The sequence below is a fragment of the Morus notabilis genome, unplaced genomic scaffold, assembly GCF_000414095.1.
Source record: "Morus notabilis unplaced genomic scaffold, ASM41409v2 Scaffold744, whole genome shotgun sequence".
Classification (NCBI taxonomy): domain Eukaryota; kingdom Viridiplantae; phylum Streptophyta; class Magnoliopsida; order Rosales; family Moraceae; genus Morus; species Morus notabilis.
The window spans coordinates 331,881-355,570 of NW_010367602.1; the positions used below are offsets into that span (position 1 = coordinate 331,881).

At 35.7% G+C, this 23,690-nt stretch overlaps 2 protein-coding genes across 3 annotated transcripts; one reads left to right on the forward strand and one right to left on the reverse strand.

Moving 5' to 3' along the window:
- The first annotated feature begins 8,950 nt into the window (after nucleotides 1-8,950).
- On the forward strand, nucleotides 8,951-12,194 carry LOC112094452 (pentatricopeptide repeat-containing protein At5g04780, mitochondrial-like). Its single transcript, XM_024175290.1, is given in 2 exon segments — nucleotides 8,951-8,989; nucleotides 8,992-12,194. Coding segments are annotated over 2 exon segments (2,805 nt in total). The 3' UTR covers nucleotides 11,758-12,194.
- A 220-nt stretch (nucleotides 12,195-12,414) lies between these two features.
- LOC21398183 (MACPF domain-containing protein NSL1) lies at nucleotides 12,415-18,131 on the reverse strand. Of its 2 annotated transcripts, XM_010112884.2 has the most exons (7): nucleotides 17,744-18,131; nucleotides 16,984-17,222; nucleotides 15,243-15,447; nucleotides 14,965-15,045; nucleotides 14,674-14,857; nucleotides 14,054-14,220; nucleotides 12,415-13,442 (listed from the first exon to the last, which is right to left on the reverse strand). In XM_010112884.2, exons 1-7 carry the CDS (start codon nucleotides 18,008-18,010, stop codon nucleotides 12,750-12,752), a joined length of 1,836 nt encoding a protein of 611 aa, XP_010111186.1. In that variant the 5' UTR covers nucleotides 18,011-18,131; the 3' UTR covers nucleotides 12,415-12,749. The 2 variants fall into 2 exon arrangements, with proteins under 2 accessions (XP_010111186.1, XP_024031046.1); XM_024175278.1 differs by lacking the exon at nucleotides 14,965-15,045.
- Nucleotides 18,132-23,690: the final 5,559 nt, after the last annotated feature.

Sequence of the window (23,690 nt, forward strand, 5' to 3'; positions counted from 1 at the left end):
ATGTTTTAATAAAAAAAAAAAAAAAAAAAAAAAAAAAAAAAAAAAAAAGAGAGAGCTTTTAAAGAAAGAAGAGAGAGAGAAGAAGCCAAAGCCGAAGCCGAAGCGAAATTGTTTTAAGCTTGTTATCTCCTCTGTTTCGTCGTCTGTGTGTGTTTGTGAAAGTGAAAAATATCAATCAAAAGAAGGAGATGATGGTCGAGCTTTTCGTGCTGGGATGCACCGGAATTGTGGTGTTCCTTCACGGAGCCGAGAGAGCTTTTAAAGAAAGAAGAGAGAGAGAAGAAGCCAAAGCCGAAGCCGAAGCGAAATTGTTTTAAGCTTGTTATCTCCTCTGTTTCGTCGTCTGTGTGTGTTTGTGAAAGTGAAAAATATCAATCAAAAGAAGGAGATGATGGTCGAGCTTTTCGTGCTGGGATGCACCGGAATTGTGGTGTTCCTTCACGGAGCCAATTTCTTCTTCCACGCTCTTACCCAGCACATTTCCATTCGATCTCTCAGGTCATCTTCTCTTTCAACTTTTGATTTTATTTTCTTCGTTTTCTTTTCCTTTCCGTTTCTGTGCTATTGCTTTTCGCCTGGATTTTGTCAGAATTTTTCGTTTTTCCTGTGCGAGAAAGTAATTTCCGTCAAAATTTTATGTAAAGCAAATTATTTTGCAAAACATTCTTTTGGATTTTGGATTCTCCATAGTCCTGTCAAGTAAAAACTCTTCAATTTTGTCCTGTGGGTTTCAGTTTCCTGGGATTCGTTGGGTGGTAGAGAGAGAAAAACGGAGGAGAGAGAAAGAGATGATCGCTTCGCTTGTCCACGCAAGGTGTTGTTGGCGCGCACCGGCGGTGATGCCTTGTGAATTGTGATTACTTTATATTATCATTATTATTAGTTTTAGTGTTCTAATTATTTAACAATTGTCACTTTGGGCTATAATAATGATATTGTGTTGCTTGTGTTTGTAAAGCCGAATAAAACCCATATACTAATTCTAATGGGAGGCTTTTACCAAATTTTGAGTTAATCCATCTTGTAAATTTTGCTCTCATAATGCTATCTAATATAACAACATTACAACTTTTCTTCATCTTATTTATTTGTTTATCATTATGCATTTATCTTCTTCTTCTTCTTTTTTTTTTTTCCTTTGTTAAATTTTAATGAAAACATTGAAACGCCACAATATGCTTGGCTTTGAAATCCAGTAGTTATACTACCTTGTAGTAAACTCCATTACATTGATTATATTATATTTGTTTTTCGTTTCTTATTTGTTTATTTTATTTTTTGATCGGTGCACTATACAATTAATCTTAAATGAACTAGTAGGTATACCTTACTCTATGGTTGGCAATAAGTGTTTGCGTGTCGTGTTCGGGCTGGCACGATTACGGCACGATACGATTATAGTGAACATGAACACGACACAATTAATAAACGTGTCAGAAACCCAAACACAAACACGAAACGCTAATAATACGGTTAACACGATGCGACACGCGAACACGATTACTAAACATGCCGTGACAGGCCGACATAAAAAAAACACGTTTATGACCCAATTAGCAAAAATAGTGGAATTTTATATTGTATTTAAAACTACATTAATTGACTACTTAATATAAAATCATGCATAATAATCAATACACGTTAAAATATACAAATATCAAACACACATATATATATATATATGATACTACTAGATTATCAATTATATATGTTTCAAAACATACCAATTACCAAACATCCAAAGAAGTTTGAAAACATAGCCAAGTACATTTAAATAAGTTTGAAAACATAACTAAACATTTGAATGTTTAAGTGCATAAAACATAAAATAAATATAAGAAAATGTCTTCTTTGAGCCTTGAGGTTGAATGCCCAATTACGTTCTAAAAACTAAAATTAGTTTCAAGAGACTGAGTCAGAAGTAGATTTTTGTCTAATATATATATATATATATAATATATACACTGTCGGTTAGATAAAATCTTTGTATTTGAATTTAAATAAAATAGAGGATAAATGGTTTATCATTAGAAATAAGGTTTCTTAGATTAGAGTTTATTTTTAATTAGGATATTTTATTTTAGGAAGATAATGTTTCTTCCTTAGCCTATTTATTCTTATTTTTGACTATTCTGAAAATAATAGAAGAGAGTTTCTTTTTAGAAAATTTACGCACACACACATATATGAGCTTAATAAACGGGTCGGGCTGGGCTGTGTCGGCCCGTATAACTAAACGGGTTAAGCGTGTTAAACAGATTTGCACGAATTCAGTCCATTTATTTTCGTGTTATTCGTGTCCGCCCGTTAACCATCCAATTAATAATCGTGCGATTCAAATTTATTTATCTCGTGTCATTTTTATATCTTTTTATTATGTCGTGTCTAAAATTACTGGCCCTACCTTTCTCTAGACAGTGATTGGCTTTTTCCTTCCTTTTTGGTCGGTTTACTTTTGTGAATGAAAATTCCAACATATCATGAATAATAATTAGATTTCATGGATATCACTCTTATCACAAGCACTAGGTAAAAACTAGTGCTAATTATTGCTGAAAGTAACTTTAGCGGAAGAAAAAGTATCATTGTTCTTTAGGAATATATTCTCTTATAATCATTATTTTTACGGTTTAATATCACCTGTAATTGTTCCGTACAAAATGCTCATCTAGTGAAATGTCCATTAAATTATAAATATTTATATTAATTTGAGTTTTTAATTTTAATTTTATTATAATATAAAAAGTCATATTTAAATTTTAATTAAAATTAAAATTTTTTATATAAAATTATATTTTAATTCGAATTGAAAATTTAAATCCACAAACAGAACGAGGCCTAACTAAACTTTCTTTCTTTCCTCCACTCCATGCATTCCGTGTTCTCCTACTCTCCTTCTCCAACCGGAGCCTTCGTTCCTGCTACATCAGCCCGGTCCCCTCCTGGTATTTCGGACCCTGCCAGCTCAGCAACAGCCACTTCAGATGTCCGCTCCAGCTGATGCTTTGATCCCAAATCTCTTCTCCCTTCATCCCGCCATTCCCTTCCTTTGACTTAAACCGCTTCCTTGCTTCCTTGCAAAAGTAAAGCGCACTTGGGGCTTATCATATTGCTATTGAAAGGAATTTCGGTTTGAGAAGTGCAGGTTTGGGTGCCGCTCCATTGTTAGTTTGGCAAAGATCAAACAAAAATGGTTTTATTTCAGAAGATAGAATCTATCACTCACAAAACGGTAAATCTCACTTTTTTGTGTGAATAGCAGAATTTTAATCCGCGGAGATGATTCAGAAGTGGTCAAGATCAAATGGAATCTCGTTGAGAATTTGACAATGATTCTGCTGCATTCATTGTTCATGTCTAAAAACTGATGTGATTGAAAATCGTCTATTCTCATTTATTAAAGCAAAGGGAAACTTCTCCCATCAAGTGGACCGCCTTTTTTCTTCTTTTTTTATTCTTTATTTTTGAACTTTGAAGGGATCATCTAGCGACAGACCCCTTTTTTTTTTTTTTTTTTTTTTAAACATAAACACAGAAAAAGCATGAACATGGCTCTCAATTATAAAACTCTATGATTTTAAGTTTTAACCAATATATTTCAGCAAAAAGTTTTAACCAATTATATGTGTGTAATGCATGTGTGTGTCTGTGGAGACTTTATCTTTTTTTTTTTTCCTTTTATTTTGGGCACGCGTGGCAGAGAGGCGAAAGTGAAATGCTACACAATAGGACCTTTTTTGGGCCCCCTAATTGAACGCTCCATAGGCTAGTTCATGTAATTGTCTAGTTGTAAGAAGACCACTTTGATGTAATTGTGTGGTGGTGAGGTTTAAATGTGGCGTCATAGTCTTGGATTCAAGACAGGAGCAAAGTGGTTTGAACATTGGATCATCGTGGTGCAAAATCACGCGCAGCCACCACTAAACGTTGTCTAATAAATTGAGGTCCCGTTTATTTTATCGATTTAAATTTTATTACAGTAAAAAGCTCTCAGAAACAATCACATTTAATTTTTTTATTACAGTAAAAAATTTTCACATAAAATTACATTTTAATTCAAATTAAAAATCTCGAATGAACAAACTAAACGTGTCCTAATTACATGTGGATTTTCACTTGTAATTTTGAGGCCATCTTCGTTCACAATATGAATCTTCGAGAGTGTAAGAGCTGTGAATGGTTTCATACTTCTGAGCAAAAAGAACTTTATAGGATGCTCCTTTTTGTTTTTGGCCAAAAAAGGTTTCACCACCATGGATGAAAAATATGGGTACTCCAGATTTTTTTTTTTTTTGAAATAAAAAGGAAAATAACGATGTAGGTAGAAATATAAAAAAATATATATGAAAATTACAAACATCTTTTTTTAGAACTTGATGTCTCCTTTTTAACATTTTAGGATATGATGAAAATGTAAAAAATGCATAAGTAGAAACTTTATACAAATAAGATAGAAATCTTAATATTAAAAGGAAGTCTTATATAAGGTTCATACACGGATTTCATTTTGTTCTAAGCAATATTATTATCATCACATGTTAATCTATAAAAAAGTGTACAAGCAAGCCCGGTGATAAAATTATATTATTTAGTTAGTAAAATGTTGGCAAAATGAAAAATATAAAAGTACACATACATGGATTACTGATTTTTACTTTTTACTTTTTTTTTTTTAAAGTTAACAATATTTTCTCAAAGTTTGTCTGACATATCTCAAATTCATGTAAAAAGAAAAAAAGAAAAAAAGACGAGACTCTACAATCTTACCAAAACATGACATGTGTCGATATTATAGAAGAGAAAATGTTATTATGTTTTTAGCAAACAAAGGGAAATTCAAAGCAATTGTGAACTATCTAATTTCTTAAGGTTTTTTTTTTATTTTGTTATTTTGATAGTTTTTCCATGAATATTAAAGATAATTGCTATTTACTAAAATACCCTCTGAAATTAGCCATGTGTGTGCGTTTTTTATCCACAAATTAATGTATCCCCACGCAATTACCATCTTCGCCAATCTTTTTTCCCTACAAAGAATTCCATTTTAATCATTAAGGTCGGCAGCCAAAGAGGACAACTAGATGAATGCAAGACTTAAGCAACATTCGGTTCGCAGTTTAAACTGTAATTCAAGCCTTTTACCTATAATGTTTTTTCTTATAAAAATTTAAAGTAATTCAACGAACGACAAGAAAACCAAAACTGAACAAGAATAAAACCAAAAACGACGCCTCCAATGAGTGATAAGAAAGTAAAACAATTGGCTCCGTTTATTTCGCTGATTCGAGTTTAGAATTCGAATTTTTCTACAGTAAAAAACTCTCACAAACTATCACATTTAACTTTTTTGCTACAGTAAAAAGCTCTCACATAAAGTCACATCTCAACTCAAATTAAAAACTCGAATCAGCGAACTAAACGGGAATCTTAAACAACATTAACGTAAGGGGGAAAAAAAAGGAAAACGTCATTAAAGTTAAAAAAAATGACAACTAATGGAATAAACATAAGAAAATAAAAGGAAATGTTAAAAAAAAAGACACAAAATCATTAATGAGATCAACATGAAGGAACAAGAAAAATAAAAAAACGACCAAGAAGTAAAAGGACTGAAATTAAAGAAGACAACGGGTGCATTTGAAACTCGTTTCAAAATGATTTTATTTTTTGTATAAAAATAGAAATGAAAATGTTTTCAATCTCAAATATAAATTATTTTTAAAAATGCGTTTGGTAATTTTATTACGAGATTTTTTTTAGTATAAAAAAATGTAGTAATGTCTCTCTTTCTCTATGCTCGAGAGAGGAGAAAACGGAAACAAAAAATGAAAAACGACTAAAAGTCATTTTTCATTTCTCTCCCATTTTATACTAAATTAAAAAATCGTTTTCATTTTCGTTTTTTATCTTTAATTGCACCAAACACCGTTTTTCTCTCATTTTTATTTTTTTCTTTCTCTAAAAACGTGAAAAATAAAAACAAAACAAAATCCAAACACAGCCAACAAGTTGATTCTTTGTTTTTTTTTTTTTGAAATACGTACTATAATAAAATATTAAACAATGACACATATGATAAACCCCACTTAAATTTATGAAATTTTTCTAAAGTTGATCTTTAAAATTTAAAGTGAAATTAATATTGTCCCCTTTATTTAATATTGTCCCTTCTGTTTAAACTGGTTTAAGTTGATATATTTTAATAAAATAATAGCTATAATTAAGGAGTTCAATAATAAAAAAATGACTATTATAAAATAATAGTTTTTACACTTTTTCTTTATTTTATTTATATATATTAAAAGACAATGAACTGGAAACGAACAACATGATAAACGACACAAAAATAAAACAAAACTAATACAAATGACAAGGATGCACCGTGCACGACACTCCCTATCTTAAAAATGCATGCTTAAACAAGGATTGTCAATCCCCGCCGTCTTCGCCTTCGGAGAATCCACCATTGACTCCGGCAACAACAACGGCCTCGCGACGATCTTCCACGCGGACCACCCTCCGTACGGCCGTGACTTCCCCGGCCACGTTCCCACAGGCAGGTTTTCCAAAGTAAAGCTCGCAACTGACTACTTGGTCTCCGACCTCGGCATCAAGGACGCCTTGCCGGCCTACCTCAGCCCCCGCCTGACCGACCGGGACTTGACCACCGGTGTCAGATTCGCCTTGGGGGCTCGGGCTTTTATTATTATTGTTATTTAGTTGACTTTGCTGTCGTTTCCTTGTTAAGAGTTGTATCTGTCGTTTCTCTGTCGTTTCTTGTTGTAGCATTTTAAGGCAAGTTAAGCTTTCCCTTTTGGGTGGGCTATAGAATATCCAAATTTCGCTCTGAGCATTTCTGGTTTTTGTTGCTTTTGGCTATGCACCGCACTCAGGGGAATTGGGACATCTCGTCCTTTCTCCGTCCGATTCAGTGGAAAACTCCTAATTCCGCGAGGCTACAACGCCAATATTGTTCTAACATATTAGACAATATAGAAAGGCCAACTTTTAAAAAAACAAAAAACAAAAAACAAAAAAACAAAGCAAACAAAAGATAATATAGATAGGCATGCGTTATGCGTATATAAAGCTATGAAATTATATATCTCTGTACATGACATGGAATTTATGCATATGCATAACAATTAGCTAGCCAGTAGCCGGGCCTGAGGTCTCTCGTAATAAATCATCTGTTTAAGAGAAAATCATATATTCTACCTCTACTTAAGTACTCCTAAAATCATTATATATTTAATTAACCCTACTTATTTATTGCAGGAGCTATTGTTAGATTGTTTTAATGTCATCAAAAGAAAATAAATATCACGTTATACCTCATAATTCTATTGCATGATAAAGTCGACTCTAAATTTCACGATGAAAACAATTTCTTTTTTTAAGAAAAAAATTTGTTACTAAAATATGGAAAATAAAAGAAAAAGATTAAATAAACAATTATATATGCCTATTGCCGCCACATTATTACTGAAGTGAATCACCTACTAAAATATTAACCTAAAAGATGGCCAACTAATTATCAAGGAAGAAGATGGCCTACTAGTAAAATCAAGGTTACTTTTTCATATTTATTTTAGATAAGACAAAAATCTGATCACCCTTTTCATATAATATTTTAGGACATTCTCTGTATTAGCCCGCCTATTGATATTTCTGACCGTTAGATCTAATTCAAATCACATAAAATTAAAAAAATATATAAAATAGACAATTTATTATGCATATCTGACAATCGAAAAATAGAAAACTACTAATAATTCATTTTTCTAGTACTATCAGAGAAAATCTTTAATCTTTTTCCAAAAACCGCTATTGTATTTCCAAAAACTACCAATAATTAATAATCAATTATAATTAACTATTTTGGTAGTAATGTACTCAAAATTATTAGTTTATAAGTAATTAATTAGTGTATTAATAGAAAATAATAAATATATTAATAAATTATTAGTATTCTATTTACTAATTAAATAATTAACTTTTAATTATATAATTAAATAATGAGTTAATTAATTACTAATTTTAATTAATAACCTATTATTTTATATATTACCTGACCAATTTTTGATAATTATTCTTTAAATGATAATTAATTACTAATTATCAATTCTTAATTATTATTGATTAGTATATTACACAATAACTAATTATAATTTGACATTAATTATTAATTATTAATTGACTAATTACTATTTATTTATTATTTATCAACTAGTTACAAATTAATAAATTATAGTCAATATATTATGTGATTGTTATATAGTTATTAATTATTTATTTAATAATAAATTATTAATTATTAATTATACCTTTATTAATATATTATATAATCAGTTTTTGTCAATTAATCTTAAACTAAATAATTAGTTACTATTATTATTTATTTTTATTAATAAATTAAAATTTTAATAATAAAAAATTAAAAATTAAATAATTATTAACTATTTATTAATTATTATTTAATATAATATAATTGATAATTAATTATTAATTATTTAATATAAGTACTTGAAAATGAAAACGGAGAAGGAAAAATAAATTTTAATCGTTTTTTTTCTTTCATAAAAATCATTCTTAATGCTTTTTGTTTTTGTTTAATTTTTAAAATATTTATTAAACAAACGCGATTTAAAGACTGTTTTCACTTTGTAAAGTAAAAAACATGCAAAAATGTTTTTAAAAATAAATTGAAAATAATTTCAAACACGCCTATGTTATTCTTTTTCTATAAACTCAAAATACAAAGCATAAAATAGTAAATATCCGTATTTGTTTTTTGTTTTCTTGTTTTTTTTTTTTTTTTTTTTTTTTTTTTTTTTTTTTTTTTTTTGCTCTGGGAAATATCGGTATTTGTTAATTGAACGGCTTGGATCCTTCTAACTAGGCCTTGTACAAAACTCGAAGACCGTCCATGATCATAATCCAATGGGTGATGAAGCTTTTCCAGTTCCATTCCCTCCAAGACGCTCTAAACGACTTTACCGACCATTTAAAACCCCAACGTTCTCAACCCATTTTCCATTTCCTGCTAAACTTGTCCAAACCTCGACTAGATTCTACAGCAGAGACCCACAGACCACTCCTTTGCTGAGACCCCCCACCTCCATTTTCTACTCTAAGCTCTTGACACAATGCACCGCTTCCAAGGCCATAGGTCCCGGCACGGAAATCCATGCCCACATTATCAGATTCGGGTTCTCCGAAGACCCAATTCTGAGGAACCATTTGATCAGTTTCTACTCAAAGTGTCGTCGCTTCGGATATGCACGCAAACTGGTTGAGGAAAGTCCTGAACCAGATTCAGTCTCTTGGTCTGCTTTGATATCTGGGTATGTCCAAAATGGGCTTGCTGATGAAGCGCTTTCGAAGTTTTGTGATATGCGGTTGTTGGGTGTTAAGTCTAATGAGTTCACATTTCCGAGCGTTCTAAAGGCATGCTCGATTACGAAGGATTTGAACGTGGGGAAGCAGTTTCATGGGGTTACGGTGGTAACGGGGTTTGAGGCGGATGTGTTTGTAGCAAACACTTTGGTTGTTATGTATGCAAAATGTGGGGAGTTTGAGGAGTCGAGGAGGCTTTTTGATGCGATTCAGGAACGTGATGTTGTTTCATGGAATGCTCTATTTTCCTGTTACGTGCAGAGAGAGTGTTGTGGAGAGGCTGTTGATTTGTTCATGGAAATGATTAAGAGTGGAATAAGACCCAATGAGTTTAGTTTTTCTACTATAATAAATGCCTGTGCAGGTGTTGTTGATGTTAGTAAAGGAAGGAAACTCCATGGTTTTCTGATAAAGCTTGGATACGAATCAGATCCATTCTCGGCAAATGCACTAGTTGACATGTATGCAAAACAAGGAGTTCTTAAAGACGCGGTTTCTGCTTTTCAAGAAATTTTGCAACCCGATATTGTCTGCTGGAATGCTATACTAGCTGGTTGTGTTCATCATGAGGACAATGCACGGGCTTTAAAATTGATTAGGGAGATGAACACGTGTGGGGTTTGCCCGAATATGTTTACGTTTTCAAGTGCTCTTAAAGCTTGTGCTGAATTGGGGCTCAAGCAATTGGGTCGGCAGTTACATTCTAGATTGATAAAGATGGATACAAAATCAGATGTGTTTGTAGATGTTGGACTGATTGATATGTATTCTAAGTCTGAGATGATGAAATATGCGAGGAGAGTTCACTCCTTGATGCCAAAGAAGGAATTGATTGCATGGAATGCTATAATTTCGGGGCATTCACAGAACGGTGAGGATATGGAAGCTGTATGGACTTTTGCTGACATGTACAAGGAGGGGATAGGTTTCAACCATACTACTTTGTCTGCAGTCCTAAAATCCACAGCTACTTTGCAAGCGATCAAAGTTTGCAAACAAGTTCATTCGGTTTCTGTGAGATCGGGTCTCAAATCTGACATTTATGTTATAAACAGCCTTCTTGACACATACGCAAAATGTAGCCAAGTTGAAGACGCCGAACAAATTTTCAAAGAATGCCCAATTGGAGATTTAGTGGCTTTCACATCAATGATCACAGCTTATGCCCAATATGGTCAAGGTGAAGAAGCTTTAAAGCTATATTTGCAAATGCAAGACAGGGGGATCAAGCCTGATTCATTTATTTGCAGTTCTCTTCTGAATGCTTGTGCGAATCTGTCGGCATATGAACAAGGGAAACAGATCCACGTTCTCATTCTAAAGTTTGGATTCATGTCTGACATATTTGCCGGGAATTCTCTCGTCAACATGTATGCAAAATGTGGAAGCATAGATGACGCTGGACATTCTTTCTTAGAGATACCGGAGAGGGGAGTAGTCTCATGGTCTGCAATGATAGGAGGTTTTGCTCAACATGGGCATGCAGAAGAGGCCCTACAATTTTTCAATCAGATGCTTAAAGATGGTGTTCAGCCAAACCATATAACTTTAGTCAGTGTCCTCTATGCATGTAATCATGCGGGTCTGGTAATTGAAGCGAGGAAACACTTTGAATCAATGAAAGTGTTGTATGGGATTGAACCAATGCAAAAGCATTATGCTTGCATGATCGATCTCCTCGGCCGAGCAGGGAAGTTGAACGAGGCAATGGAGCTTGTGAATACAATGCCATTTGAAGCGAATGGATCAGTCTGGGGAGCACTTCTTGGTGCCGCGAGAATTCATAAAAATGTTGAGCTTGGTCGACGTGCTGCCGAAATGCTCTTGGCTCTCGAGCCTGATAAATCCGGCACCCTTGTTCTGCTTGCTAACATTTATGCATCAGCTGGCCTATGGGAGAATGTGGCAAACGTGAGAAGACTCATGAAATCTAGTAAAGTGAAGAAGGAACCTGGAATCAGTTGGATTGAGGTCAAGGACAAGGTTCATACTTTTATTGCAGGAAATAATAGCCATTCAAGAAGCAAGGAAATATACGCAAAACTCGATGAGCTGAGTGACCTCATGAGTAAAGCTGGCTATGTTCCCCTGGTGGAGATTGTTCTCCATGATGTGGAAAGAAGTGAAAAAGAGAAGCTTCTATTGCACCACAGTGAGAAGCTTGCAGTTGCTTTCGGGTTGATTGCCACTCCACCAGGATCTCCTATAAGGGTGAAGAAGAACCTACGAATTTGCCTGGATTGCCATACTGCGTTCAAGTTCATTTGTAAAGTTGTTTCAAGGGAGATAATTGTGAGAGATATCAACAGATTCCACCATTTTAAAGATGGCTCATGTTCTTGTGGAGATTATTGGTGAGATTTGTGGAGATGATCTATCCCAGAATTTGCCGGGATGATTCCACACTTGCAGTTAGTAAACACCATCTCTATGCAAGCTTTATCTCTCCTATGGAAACTAGAGGCATTTGATTACCTATTAAGGACATACACCCAATTCTTTTTTAGCTGAATAAAAAGGGGATCTGGTAGAGGATCATTGGTATTATCTCATCCTCTATCCTCTTTGTCTATAGCTAAAATTCAGGGGCCCACCAAATAGAATGGAAAGGACCTGCTTCAATTCTATTCAAAAAAGGAGCTCAGTTTCACTTCCATCAGACCACAAGCTCATTTGGCACTGTCTATTAATCAGGCAGGGACTTAAAATGAGGCTATAGACACTCTGATAGGAGGAAAAAAGCATTCTAACCGTTACACCCACCCCTTTAGTGATGGGACATGTACTCAACTTAAGGCCAAAATTTTGTATTTCATTTAAGGTACATTGCTTGATAAATTGAGGAAATTTTTCTTTCAAATAATATCTGTCTTTTTTTTATTTTGTTTTTGTAATCTTTTATTGAGAACACGCTCTCCCTCAATTTAATTAAGCAGGAAATTATGGTATCTAACTTGGCTCTGTAATTTTCAGAGGATAACCAACAACGAAAAATATCTGTAAAGGAAATCTTGGTTAAGGAAACAGTCTTCCCGACTTCGCCACCATTGATATTTCTCTCCACAAAATGGTAAACAATCTTCCTTTCGTCTCAATTTGCTTTAATGGGAGGTTTTCATCTATTCCACTAAAAAAGGAATACACACACACACACTGCCTAGATAGCTCGTCGAGTTGTAAGTTCCCACAAGTCAGTATGCTCAATCAAAATTGCCACACCATAACACCGTCGTGCCAATCTCTCTTTCTAAAACAAATTTTACTAGTGAATGTACATGATTCAATAAAAAATAGAACAAAATAAAACTCGTAACTTCTACTCCGTGTGGTTTACTTTGTTCATTTTTCTCCTACATAAACAGCATAGAGTCCTCTGACATTATGGTCAGCAATGAATATTTCACTTTGATAGAAATTCTGCCACTCTCAACACAGAGCTTTGCTCCTGTGACCACCCAATATCCGGGCGGGTCCTCTGGACCTCTCACCATTTCCTTGGTATCTATGAAGCTTGCCATTTTTGGGGCCCTTGGAGGCAAAGGTGGACCCCCGGGATAGATGGCTGAATTCAAATCCACTTTTGCTGGCCTCTCAGATTGATTTAATCCAGCACTAAACCTTGTGCTGATCAATACCGAGAGAAAACCTGATCTCTGAGATGTGTTTGAAGTTCCTTCCCATTCCGATCTCCGGATCTTGGCAGATGCCACAGTCGAAAATCCAAGCCTCAAGAATAAAACTTTCCTTATTCCAATAACTTTAACTTCAAACCAGGCCTTTGTCACAATGGAAGCAGGATCATCAATGCAGGCACCACTGCACTGCACCGGGGCTGTGCACACATGCGAAAATATGCTCCACTTGACTGGTTCGATGTAGCCCCGTTCCACTGGAACGTCAAGGGGATCATAACCATGATCCTCTGTGATTTGAAGGTTTTCGGGAAGAGTAGAAAGATGCTGGAGATGGATTGCCAGTAGATTGCTTTTTTTGCCTTCTAGATATAGGCGGAGTCCTGTTACTGGTCGGCTTCCTGAGTCAACCTGAAAGTTATTGAATTAGAAACCAGAACGTAATTAGGAACGTAATGGAGTGCTGATTTCACAATATGTTACAAGTACACAGAAACAAGAAAAGTTGTTCTAAAGTATTAGTGGACGTTTAGTTCATAAATTCAGAACCATTCTCGATTTATGTGTGTTTTTTGTAAGAGAAAACACTATAGCGAGCCACGAATCATAATCCGAACCATGGTACGAATCCACCAACCAAACGCACAATAAATTACTTTGTGAAAACTGGCATGCCTTATTAACTAAATTTATTAAATTACGAACTGAATACTGACTGAATTACAATTACAATTATCTGACGCTTGAATTGATAGAATCGCTAAAGTCCAATGTCTATTAAGGACGGCTAATCCATAAGAATAATGAAATTCTTTACACAAACACAATCTTATTGCACTTTTAGATGAAGGTTTATCAAGCAAATGGCCGAATTTATCGACTCAAATACACAATTAACTCATCATAGAATCAGCAAATCACACGAGCTTTTGGAAGAAATCAAGAATAATTTGAGTGATCTTTCGAATAGGGTGCAATAAGAATTTTGGTCTATCTTGGTGTGCTGCATCAAGACACATTACCTTCATGGTGTTAACATAAAGCTTAGGGCCCATAAAAGTGAACTGAAGCGACGGGGACGAATGTTTTCTGTGCCTAAGACTGAGAGGAAAATCCCCGTACACTGGAGCCCATTGCCGCGGTAGTTGAAACTCCAAGAACTGATGGAGTTCTTCTATGGGCGGTTTATCTGCAAAATGCATTCAAACATCGAAATAAATAAACCTTAGAGACATTAACATTTCCCAGCGGAACTCTTAAACGTTTTGTATTGATATAATTTTATCTATTTATAGAAATACAACCAACAAATAAAGAAATACGCAAAAAAAAGTATATATATATATATATGCAATTTCCTCTAACATCAGGTTCCATGTACGAGACCATATGGATAAAGTATATCAGAGAATGTGCACAAATAAATATGCTATTTACTTCTTTGTGGAATGAAGGTTGCACCATACTTGGTACACTAAACAGTCATACTTCAATAAAGCAGACATCTTGACACTATAGGGTGATCCAACAGGCAAATTGCAGCTAAAAATTGGACAGTACTTTGGATTAATTGGGAAAGGCAATTCTCTCTTGGATTTTAGCAGTAGAGTGCAGAGCAGAAAGAAAGAGATTGAAAACTTACATCTAAGGTATAGATTCACTGCGTGGCTTAGAAATCCATTTCCTTGGACCCCACCTAAGAGCGAAGTTATTGGCACAAAGGACATTGATACAACATTAGGCGACTGTGATACAGTTGAAAGCCATGCGTTATGGCTTTGACCAATGTCAATGCCACCGCTTCGGATACAAATGCCTAATATATCCTGCATAGAGTTGAGTAAATATTATAAGCCTTAATCCATTCAACATAAACTGTATAAGATCAACTGGAGTCTGTGAAAGAATATCACAAACGACTCCAAAGACTTACATTTTTAAAAGAGTAAGTGACAGGCGGCCTAATTGGCACAGCCAATGCATTATGGACATCCAATGGCATAGAGTGCTCTTTCTGAAATGACAAACATAAATTTTAAAATAGGACAGGACTTGATCATAACAGGCGTCATAATAAAATAGGAACCAAAGTTTCTAAAGACAGTCATCAGATACTTTTCTTTTCCTTCATCCTCGTAACTAACATTGTGGTGTACTGTATGAGGACAAAGAGTATTACAATTTGTTTGTGATTTTAAGTTATCTGTTTACCTTTGTTTTTCCTGATGATTCGGTTAGGTCGGAAACTGAACTTGTATTTACATCTTTAGAGAATCTCTCATCGGCTAATTGCTTTAACAAGTTCTGCACTTCATTCGGCAGAAGTTGTGAATTTTGTAACTGCTTTAGGTGAACTACATCTTTGCCTCCCATCTTTACCCCAACAACAATATGAGTACCGTATTTTTCGATGAACCTGAAGTAAGAAGTCATTTAGCATTACCAATTAATTATTCAAGGAAAATTATATTAAAAAATTTGACTTCGATGATGTAATGAACCAGTAACCACAACTTAGAGTGGTTTTCACCCATTATAAAAGAATGTATCCTCAAAGATAGAGGTTCTCCTTTCCAGGACATTTAGGGCTTGTTCATTTGCATTTTTTGAGTTAGGGTGATTTGAATTCAGATCTTGATTTAATTAAGGTGTATTTGAGTATGGTTTGAGTTGAGACTCTAATTTGAGTTTGTGTTTGGATGTGCACATTTTGAGTTATGGTTTGAATTGAGAATCTATTTGAGTTTGTGTTTAGGTGGGTCAAAACTTGAATTTGTATTTGGATAGTATTTAAATAAAAACTCAATAGTGATGGAAAATTTTAATATGGTATATGAATGGGGTTTTATTCGTCTCTTCGTTGTGAACGCATAAAAAATCATCTCAATCAGAATTAAAATGAAAAAGTTATGACATTTTTAAGAATAAAAAAAATATTGTTCATTAATTTGAGTTTGAGTTTAAAAACTTGAGTTGAAGGAGGAACTTGAACTCAGATTTTAGCCCCAAACTCAAGTTAAAACTCAAGTTCAAACTTAAATTTTATAAAAAAAACATGAACTTAAATAAAGTTGTAACTTAGGTTCAAACTTTTTTTGAGTTTGAGTGCAAATGAACTGTTAAAACATAAACAAACTCGAGAAAAATTCATACTAAAACCACAAATTTCCAAGTTAAGGCTTGTTCAGTTGCATTTTTGAGTTATGGTGACTTGAGTGTAGATCTTGAGTTGAATTTGAGTTATAATTTGAGTTAAAGTTGTAACTTGAGTTTGCGTTTGGATGTACACATTTAAGTTATGATTTGAATTGAGAATCTATTTGAATTTGTGTTTGCGTGGGTCAAAACTTGAATTTGTATTTAAATATTATTTTAATAAAAATTCAATGGTGATGAAAAATTTTAATAGGATATATGGGTGAGGTTTTATTCGTCTCTTCATTGTGAACGCATAGAAAAAAAATCATCTCAAGTGAAATTAAAACGAAAAAGTTATAACGTTTTTAAGAATAGAAAAAATATTGTTCATTAACTTGAATTTGAATTTAAGAACATGAGTTGAAGGAGAAACTTAAACTCAGATTTTAGCCCCAAACTCAAGTTAAAACTCAACTTTAAACTCAAATTTTACAAACGAACATGAACTTGAATAAAATTGTAACTTGAGTTCAAACTTTTTTTGAGTTTTGGTCCAAAAGAACAGGCCCTAAATATGTTCAAAAAATATGCATATTACACTTTCTGGCATAAACTTTCTAAATAACCTTTATCATTTCACTAACTAGCAAGGGATCTAATTGAAGTTTTGGTTCACTTCTCATTGAAAAGTTTTAATAGTTAATCTCATTTAACTATTTTACTTTGAGCTTTGTCAACTCTTAATCTTATTCCCTCAAATTCATTGTAACAAATTACATGAACAAAACTCCATACTTTGGTTTAGAACTCTTACTCGGTGAGGGCAGCGGGATCCCACGAACTTGGCACCTCGTTTTTAACTTGCTTGGATAGCGTGATGTTGGACCTTTCTAACTCTACGTTATACAAAGTTATGAACCAACCATCAAATGCAAGACTCTTAGTGGGAGCTGCATCCTTCTGCCAGCAGCCCTTGAACCCAAACATGGCATTGAACATCCCGGTCGGAATTTTTCCAGACAAAGAAAGTTCCTTATTGAATTGCTCTGACATCTGTAACAAAATCATATATAGAACATTAGTAGACGATTGTTACACTATGCTTCTTCTTTTTAATTTAAGAAGGAGAAAATGCTTTCTCAAATGAGTCAAACACAGAGCAATTAAGGATGATCGCATAAAAGGAAAAAAAAAATACTTCTTTTTCTACTAAAAAGAATGATCAAACCAAAACTGAAGATATGAGTCAAACACAGAGCAATTAAGGATGATCGCATAAAAGGAAAAAAAAAATACTTCTTTTTCTACTAAAAAGAATGATCAAACCAAATAAACTGAAGATTGTCAACTGAAAAAACTGACTTTTCCACACTTAAAGCTCAATGATGCACAACCAAAAATTTATTAAATGCAAAAATTGCAACTCTATTATTCATTTTCTTTGTTTTATTTCCCATTTGGAAACGCACCAATTCCTAACACCAATAAACAACTCCTTTATCAGCAACAAAAAATAATTTTAAAAAAATCCTAATACAAATAAAAAGAAAAGAAAAGAAAAGAAAAAAAAAGACCTGATTAAAAGAAAGGACATCGGCGCGGAATCTGGTGCGCTCGCCTTTATCGCACTTGATGGAGGTGGAGACATTAGAGACGACGGCCCCACCGGGGATGACCAAATCCCTCGTCTGCGTCGGGTCTAGTTCTATCAATCTCGACCCTGAAGGACCCGGCTTACAAGCCGACAACCGGATATCCGCACACAAATCGTATCCGAACCCGATCACCGAAACCGCCTTCTCCGCCGCCGACTGCGGATTCAATCCGCCACCAGAGGCCATCGAGAAACGAGAACGACGAAGACGATACTGATAAAAAAGCACGAGATTTCGGCTCTTTACATGTTCTTCGAAGTCCTCGCAGCGAAGAATACCCCATTGAAATAGTCATCACTCCCAGCCGGCTTTGAATTGAGCTTTCAACGTTGATTTTTTTTTTAGTTTTAATAAATGTGTGGTGCTGACCACTGAGAGGCGTTGGACTGGGGACTTTCTAGGAGGTTCTGACAAAACGAGTTGGAGACGTTTGATATTTTTTTTATATAAAATACACGTAAATTAAAAATAATTTTAATCACCACTGAGAGGCGTTGGACTGGGGACTTTCTAGGAGGTTCTGACAAAACGAGTTGGAGACGTTTGATATTTTTTTTATATAAAATACACGTAAATTAAAAATAATTTTAATCATATAATTTTAATTTATAAATTAAATATTTTTTATTTAAATTTAAATTTAAATTAAGATGTGATATTTTTTAAAAAATTAATTATAATAAAAAAATTAAATGTGATATTTTTTAAAAATTTTTAAATAAAAATTAAAAATTAAAAATTTAAATTAATAAAATGAACTATAATTTAGAGAAAGCGGCTGACTTCTGGGGGCTCCACGTGACGACGCGTTATTCGGCGAGAGCGTGTTGGTGTTTTGGAACTTTTGGAAATTAATTGGTCCGTTTGGATTTAGGAAGGTCGTTATCGGAATGAAATTGCTTTTTTTCTACGACAGGAAATCCAAATTAAAAAGGATTTTTTTTATCATTATAATTCTTTTTTTTTTTTTTTGGTTGGTCTGACCGAATTGTTGTGTAAACGAAGCGTTGAACGCTGAGAAACACGAGATTTTATTTATTTATTATGTTATCTTTTGGGTGCTTATGTTCTTGGCGTGAGATAGAAGAAAAGGTTTTTTTAATCTTTAATTTTAGTTTGGTTTTTTCTTTTCGCTAATAATTATAATTTGTTTAAAAACGTGTTTATATTTGGATGCCACTTTCATAACAATAAAAAAAAAAATTACGTGTTGTTTTCAAGTACCCAAAATAAAAAAATCACAACAACCATATGCACGAGTAAGTGACAACAACCAAAACCATTGAGCACGAAAACAAACACATAAACAACAATATTGAAACCACAAACAAAGCAATAACGGGGCAACATATTTGCAAAATAGAATTATTTTGAAATAATAAGAACGGGGAATATACGGTTGAAGCTCTTATCGTATTGGTGGTCAAGACCTATGGAATTTCCCAAGTCTCTCGTGAACAAGGTCCACGGCAATCCCACTTAACCATGTTACCGCTAAAGAGCATTATGAATGTTTTCCCTGCTTGCATGATATAAGGCATAAAAAACGTCAAGAATGTATCCATGTAAAGTCACGACAGGGGGCATGGACTTGATTTTTTTTTTTTTTTATTCGAGATTTTTTTCCTTGACATTTGTTTTCTTAAAAATCTTAGACTTAATTACAGACTATAGATTTGAAGTTTGGTTTGTTTAAATTTTGAGTTAATTAATGTAAAAGATGATGTTTTATACAAATTGTTGAGGACAATCTTGATATTTGTTGGGGCTCTTTTACGACAGGCCTGCTGATGTAGAGGGTGCGGCGCTCGTGGCCTTTTTCGATCGGTCTAAGTAGATTTGCTGTCAGTTATGAAGGCGAGTCCGGTGGTTGGTGGGCACCTGACAGATAAACAAATAGAGGCCTTCAAGTCGCCGTTTGTAGATTTCGGAGTTGTGCGTGCTCGAAAGGGTCATCTTTTTGGTCGACGATGTTGGCCCCGGTTGGGTTGGGCTAGACCCGAGTGACCTCGAGGAAGGCGGTTCCGAGGGTGATATCCGTTGCGATTCCGACTCCGTAAATGTGTAGACTTTAATGAGGAGGATCTCCAAGTAAGTCAATTGTGTGGGAGAGGAACGCAACTAGTTTGTGGAGGAGGTTTTCCGAATGCTTTTGATGATGTAGAGATGTTATGGGGCTGAGATAAATGATTGTGAAGTTTTGGTAGCCTTGTGTATTCTGCGTCCGGTAGGACAGTTCCGTCATTGAAGGTGAAGATCGGCTAGACGAGATGAAATCATTCATGGCTGTTTATAATGTTAGTTTTAAGCTGGGGAAAGATTGATGGGCATGCTTTGAGAGATTGAGGAGACTTATTACTTCTAACGGGTAGAGAACTAAGAAATGAATAATAGAGAATCTCCGCCAAAAACTATGGAGATTGAGCACATCCGGTGGTCGTGGTTATTGTGTTTTTTGGTGGTTGTGATGGGGAGAGGTTTAAGATACTGATGTTCTAGGTGGGGAAGAACTTCCGGGAGCGCCAACCCGGAGGAACTTCGCCGAAACCATGGAGAAGAAAAGGATTTTCTCAAGTGGGAGAGCTTTGCTTTGTTTTTGCTCTGAGATAAATTAGATTGGGATTAAATGTCATGATTTGAGGAGCAAATGAGCTGGTATTTATACACTGAGGATGTGACTTGAAAAGGAGGGAAATTTTCCCTCCATTGTAGTTTGAATTCTTGGTCTTAGATGAGCTGGCATTCTGTTGCGTAGGTGAGGTTTAACCTAGCTTTTTTTATTTGCAAAGGGAAGGATTTTTCTAAGTTGTGAATAATGGGGTTTTGGAGCATCCAATTAAAGGCTCTTGTTGGTCTAACATGTCAGGTGATTGTTTTGGATGAGTTGGACATGGTCAGCACTTTGGTAGGGAAAAGAGTGCTAAAATGGTTAATAAAATGGTTTTGAGTTGCCAACTTTAACGTTTTTCTAGGGGGAAGAAGACAAAGTATATTCCTTAGTATTTATTGGGCTGATTAGGCTCACATAATTTTCTACGACTTGGGCTAAAGGAATTGGATAGGATTTTGGTTTATTTCCTCCACAACCCTTATTATTCTAATTTCTTATAGGCTCGAAACATCTCAAGTGAGTAATATGGGCCTAATTGCGTTCCTTGGCCTTCCAAACCAGGGCTCACTTGAAGATCCCCGAAACGTGATTTGGGTCCACGTATCATACCTGTTGACGGTCGAATTTCGTCAACAAGACCTGACCGGATCACCCCGCGATAGCCCGTTGGTTTACCGATTTGAAACTTGTAATTTTACTGGATTTGCTAAAGTTTGTATTGGTGTACTGTGAAGAAACCGTTATAGCGGTTATGAAAATAAAGACGAAGAGGTTTTATAATGGTTCACCATTCTCAAACAGAGTTACATCCACTGTATTATATTTCTCTTGTTTTGGTTCTTACAAATTACACGAAAAAGGATCCCCCTCTCTCACGGGGCCTTTGCCCCTTTTATAGCAGATATTACATGAGCTTTGCCCAAGGGTAGGCGGTTTGGACCATTTAACCATGTCTTCCAGGGGGTCCATCCACTTGAATGGCCTATGGCCTCATTTGTCTAGACCGTAGCCTATTAACACCTTTTGTACTTTTCACTCATTCAATTTGTCCCCCCATTACAGCTTTGTAGATCTCCTGTAATAGCTAGTGATCCGTTCCAGGCGGTTTTAAGGGCTCGTAATCATTTCATGTGCAACTGACCTTCTCCAAACCCAGACGTAACCTTGGGATATTCCGCCGATCACTTCAGGAGTCTTCCTTGAAAAATGGGTCCAGTTGCTTACGCTCAGCCCTCTGTGCCTATTCCTAAATTTGCCACGGGTAGCCTCTCTCACGGTCGACTCTATCACGTTATTTTACACGAACTGGTCTCGTAGGCGTCGACTATGTATAGGGTCGACGGTCTCAATCCCCTTATGCACTCGACTCTCATACCATACGGAAGAGACCAATGAGGCTCGGGCGTCGAGAGCTAAGTGACGTGGCAGGCATAGGGCCACATGTGGCATAATCGTTGTCTGACGTGTCAATGTGAATTTTCCCACACAACAGCTGCCCCCAGGTCGAGGCTTTTCTTCGGACTACCTCGAGCTAGGTTTGGGGTTTGCTCTGGTTCTCCTTTTGTTTACTTTGGGTGCGGGAGCCTTACTACGAACCTTCTTCGCAATAATGGCCCTGGTACTGCGGCACCCCTCGACAAGCGTAAACGCCGCGTCTGTTCAATCGTCATGCTGCCTTCTATTTAAATGGATGAACCTAAGCCACTGGATCGTGACTCCTTAGCTTCCTGCCCTTCCCCTAGCTGTCAGATCAAGCTCTTGTGCTTCCATCGTTAGATGCGTACGTACCTGATCGAACGGCTGGGGGTCGAGGGCCTTTAATTAATATAAATGGTCTCTTCGTGTATGAATCATTCGAAACCATCTTGAAGCAGCCGAAACTCTGTAAAAATCTCTCCAGGATCACTTACTTCCTTCTTGCCATTTCGCAGATCTCCAGCAACATTTATCTCAAGAGCTCGTGTACCTCTTCCACTCCTGATTCCCTGGTAAGCATTCCTCAAACTTCCTTTCCACTTATCATGTGTTTATCGTGCCTGGAATAGTGGTAGATTATTTTCTAAGTGGTGGGAATGGTTGGGAATGACGTGACAGGGGATGTTGGAACCTGATTTTGACATTATCTGCCATGTTCTGGACTAGCTATAGGAGTTTTGAGTGAGTCTGGATTTCTGTTTGGCATTCTGGGTTAGTTTGAATGGTCGTTGCTTTGTTTGAGTAGTCTCTGGTTAGTTCATGCCTAGGCTCGAACCGTCATTGCTTTAACTTTTCAACTTTAACCGACTAAACATTTTGAGCTTTAAGCGCCGAACTGTCTTCCCTTCCCCTCTCGACTTATAAGAACTGACCTTAGATTTTTCCTTTACAGTAATGGCATCTAAAGGGATTAAGCGTCGAGGGTGGTCATCATTCGTGCCTCTCGTGAGGCCAGACCCAACGCTAGCCGCCGAGTCTTCCTCACATTCTACGGTCAGCACCCACTTCTGAGGGAGGTCGAGAACTATGTCCTGGACCCGCGAGATGACGAGGACAGTGTCGACCGCCTGGTCGAAGGCGAGGCCGAGGGGGAGGGCTCTTCTTCCAGTGGCGCCGACTCCCTGGTTGGCGGCGTTATCTTTGGCAGCAGCGATCGACACACGGGCGTCCCTGTGGCCTCAATAGGGGCGGATGGGGACCGTCTGCCCTTCACAACCGACTTTGTGGCACCGAAGACACGACAGAGAGATATCGTCTATGCGTATAAAAAGGGGCACTTAGACGGCCGATGGTTTGAGTATCTCCTGCCGGACCCCCACTTTAGGGCGAGCCAACCACCTTCGGGTTATATGTCCGTGTATACCCGGGCCTTCACGGCAAGGATGACACTCCCCATACACTCGTTCGTGAAGTCCCTTTGTGATCTCCATGGCATCTCCCCCACACAGCTGGCCCCAAACTTCTGGTATATTTTTGCCAGTATGTGGGTTCTCTAGGACTAAAAGTTTGACGTGGATCTTGTTGGGAATAGTGTCCTAGAAGCATGAGATGTAAAAGGATATTTATTATTTATTTAATAAAATAGTTTATTCATCATTTTATGTGCATATATTTATGAATATTTTATGAATATCAAATAAAATTCCTTGATTATTTATGTAACCTTAAACATGGTATATAAGTGTTGTATACGAGAGGATAATGTTTAAGGATAATAATCAAAAGTAATTGTTCATAATGAATTTAATTAAAGTTCAGAATCTTTAATTAAAACATTAT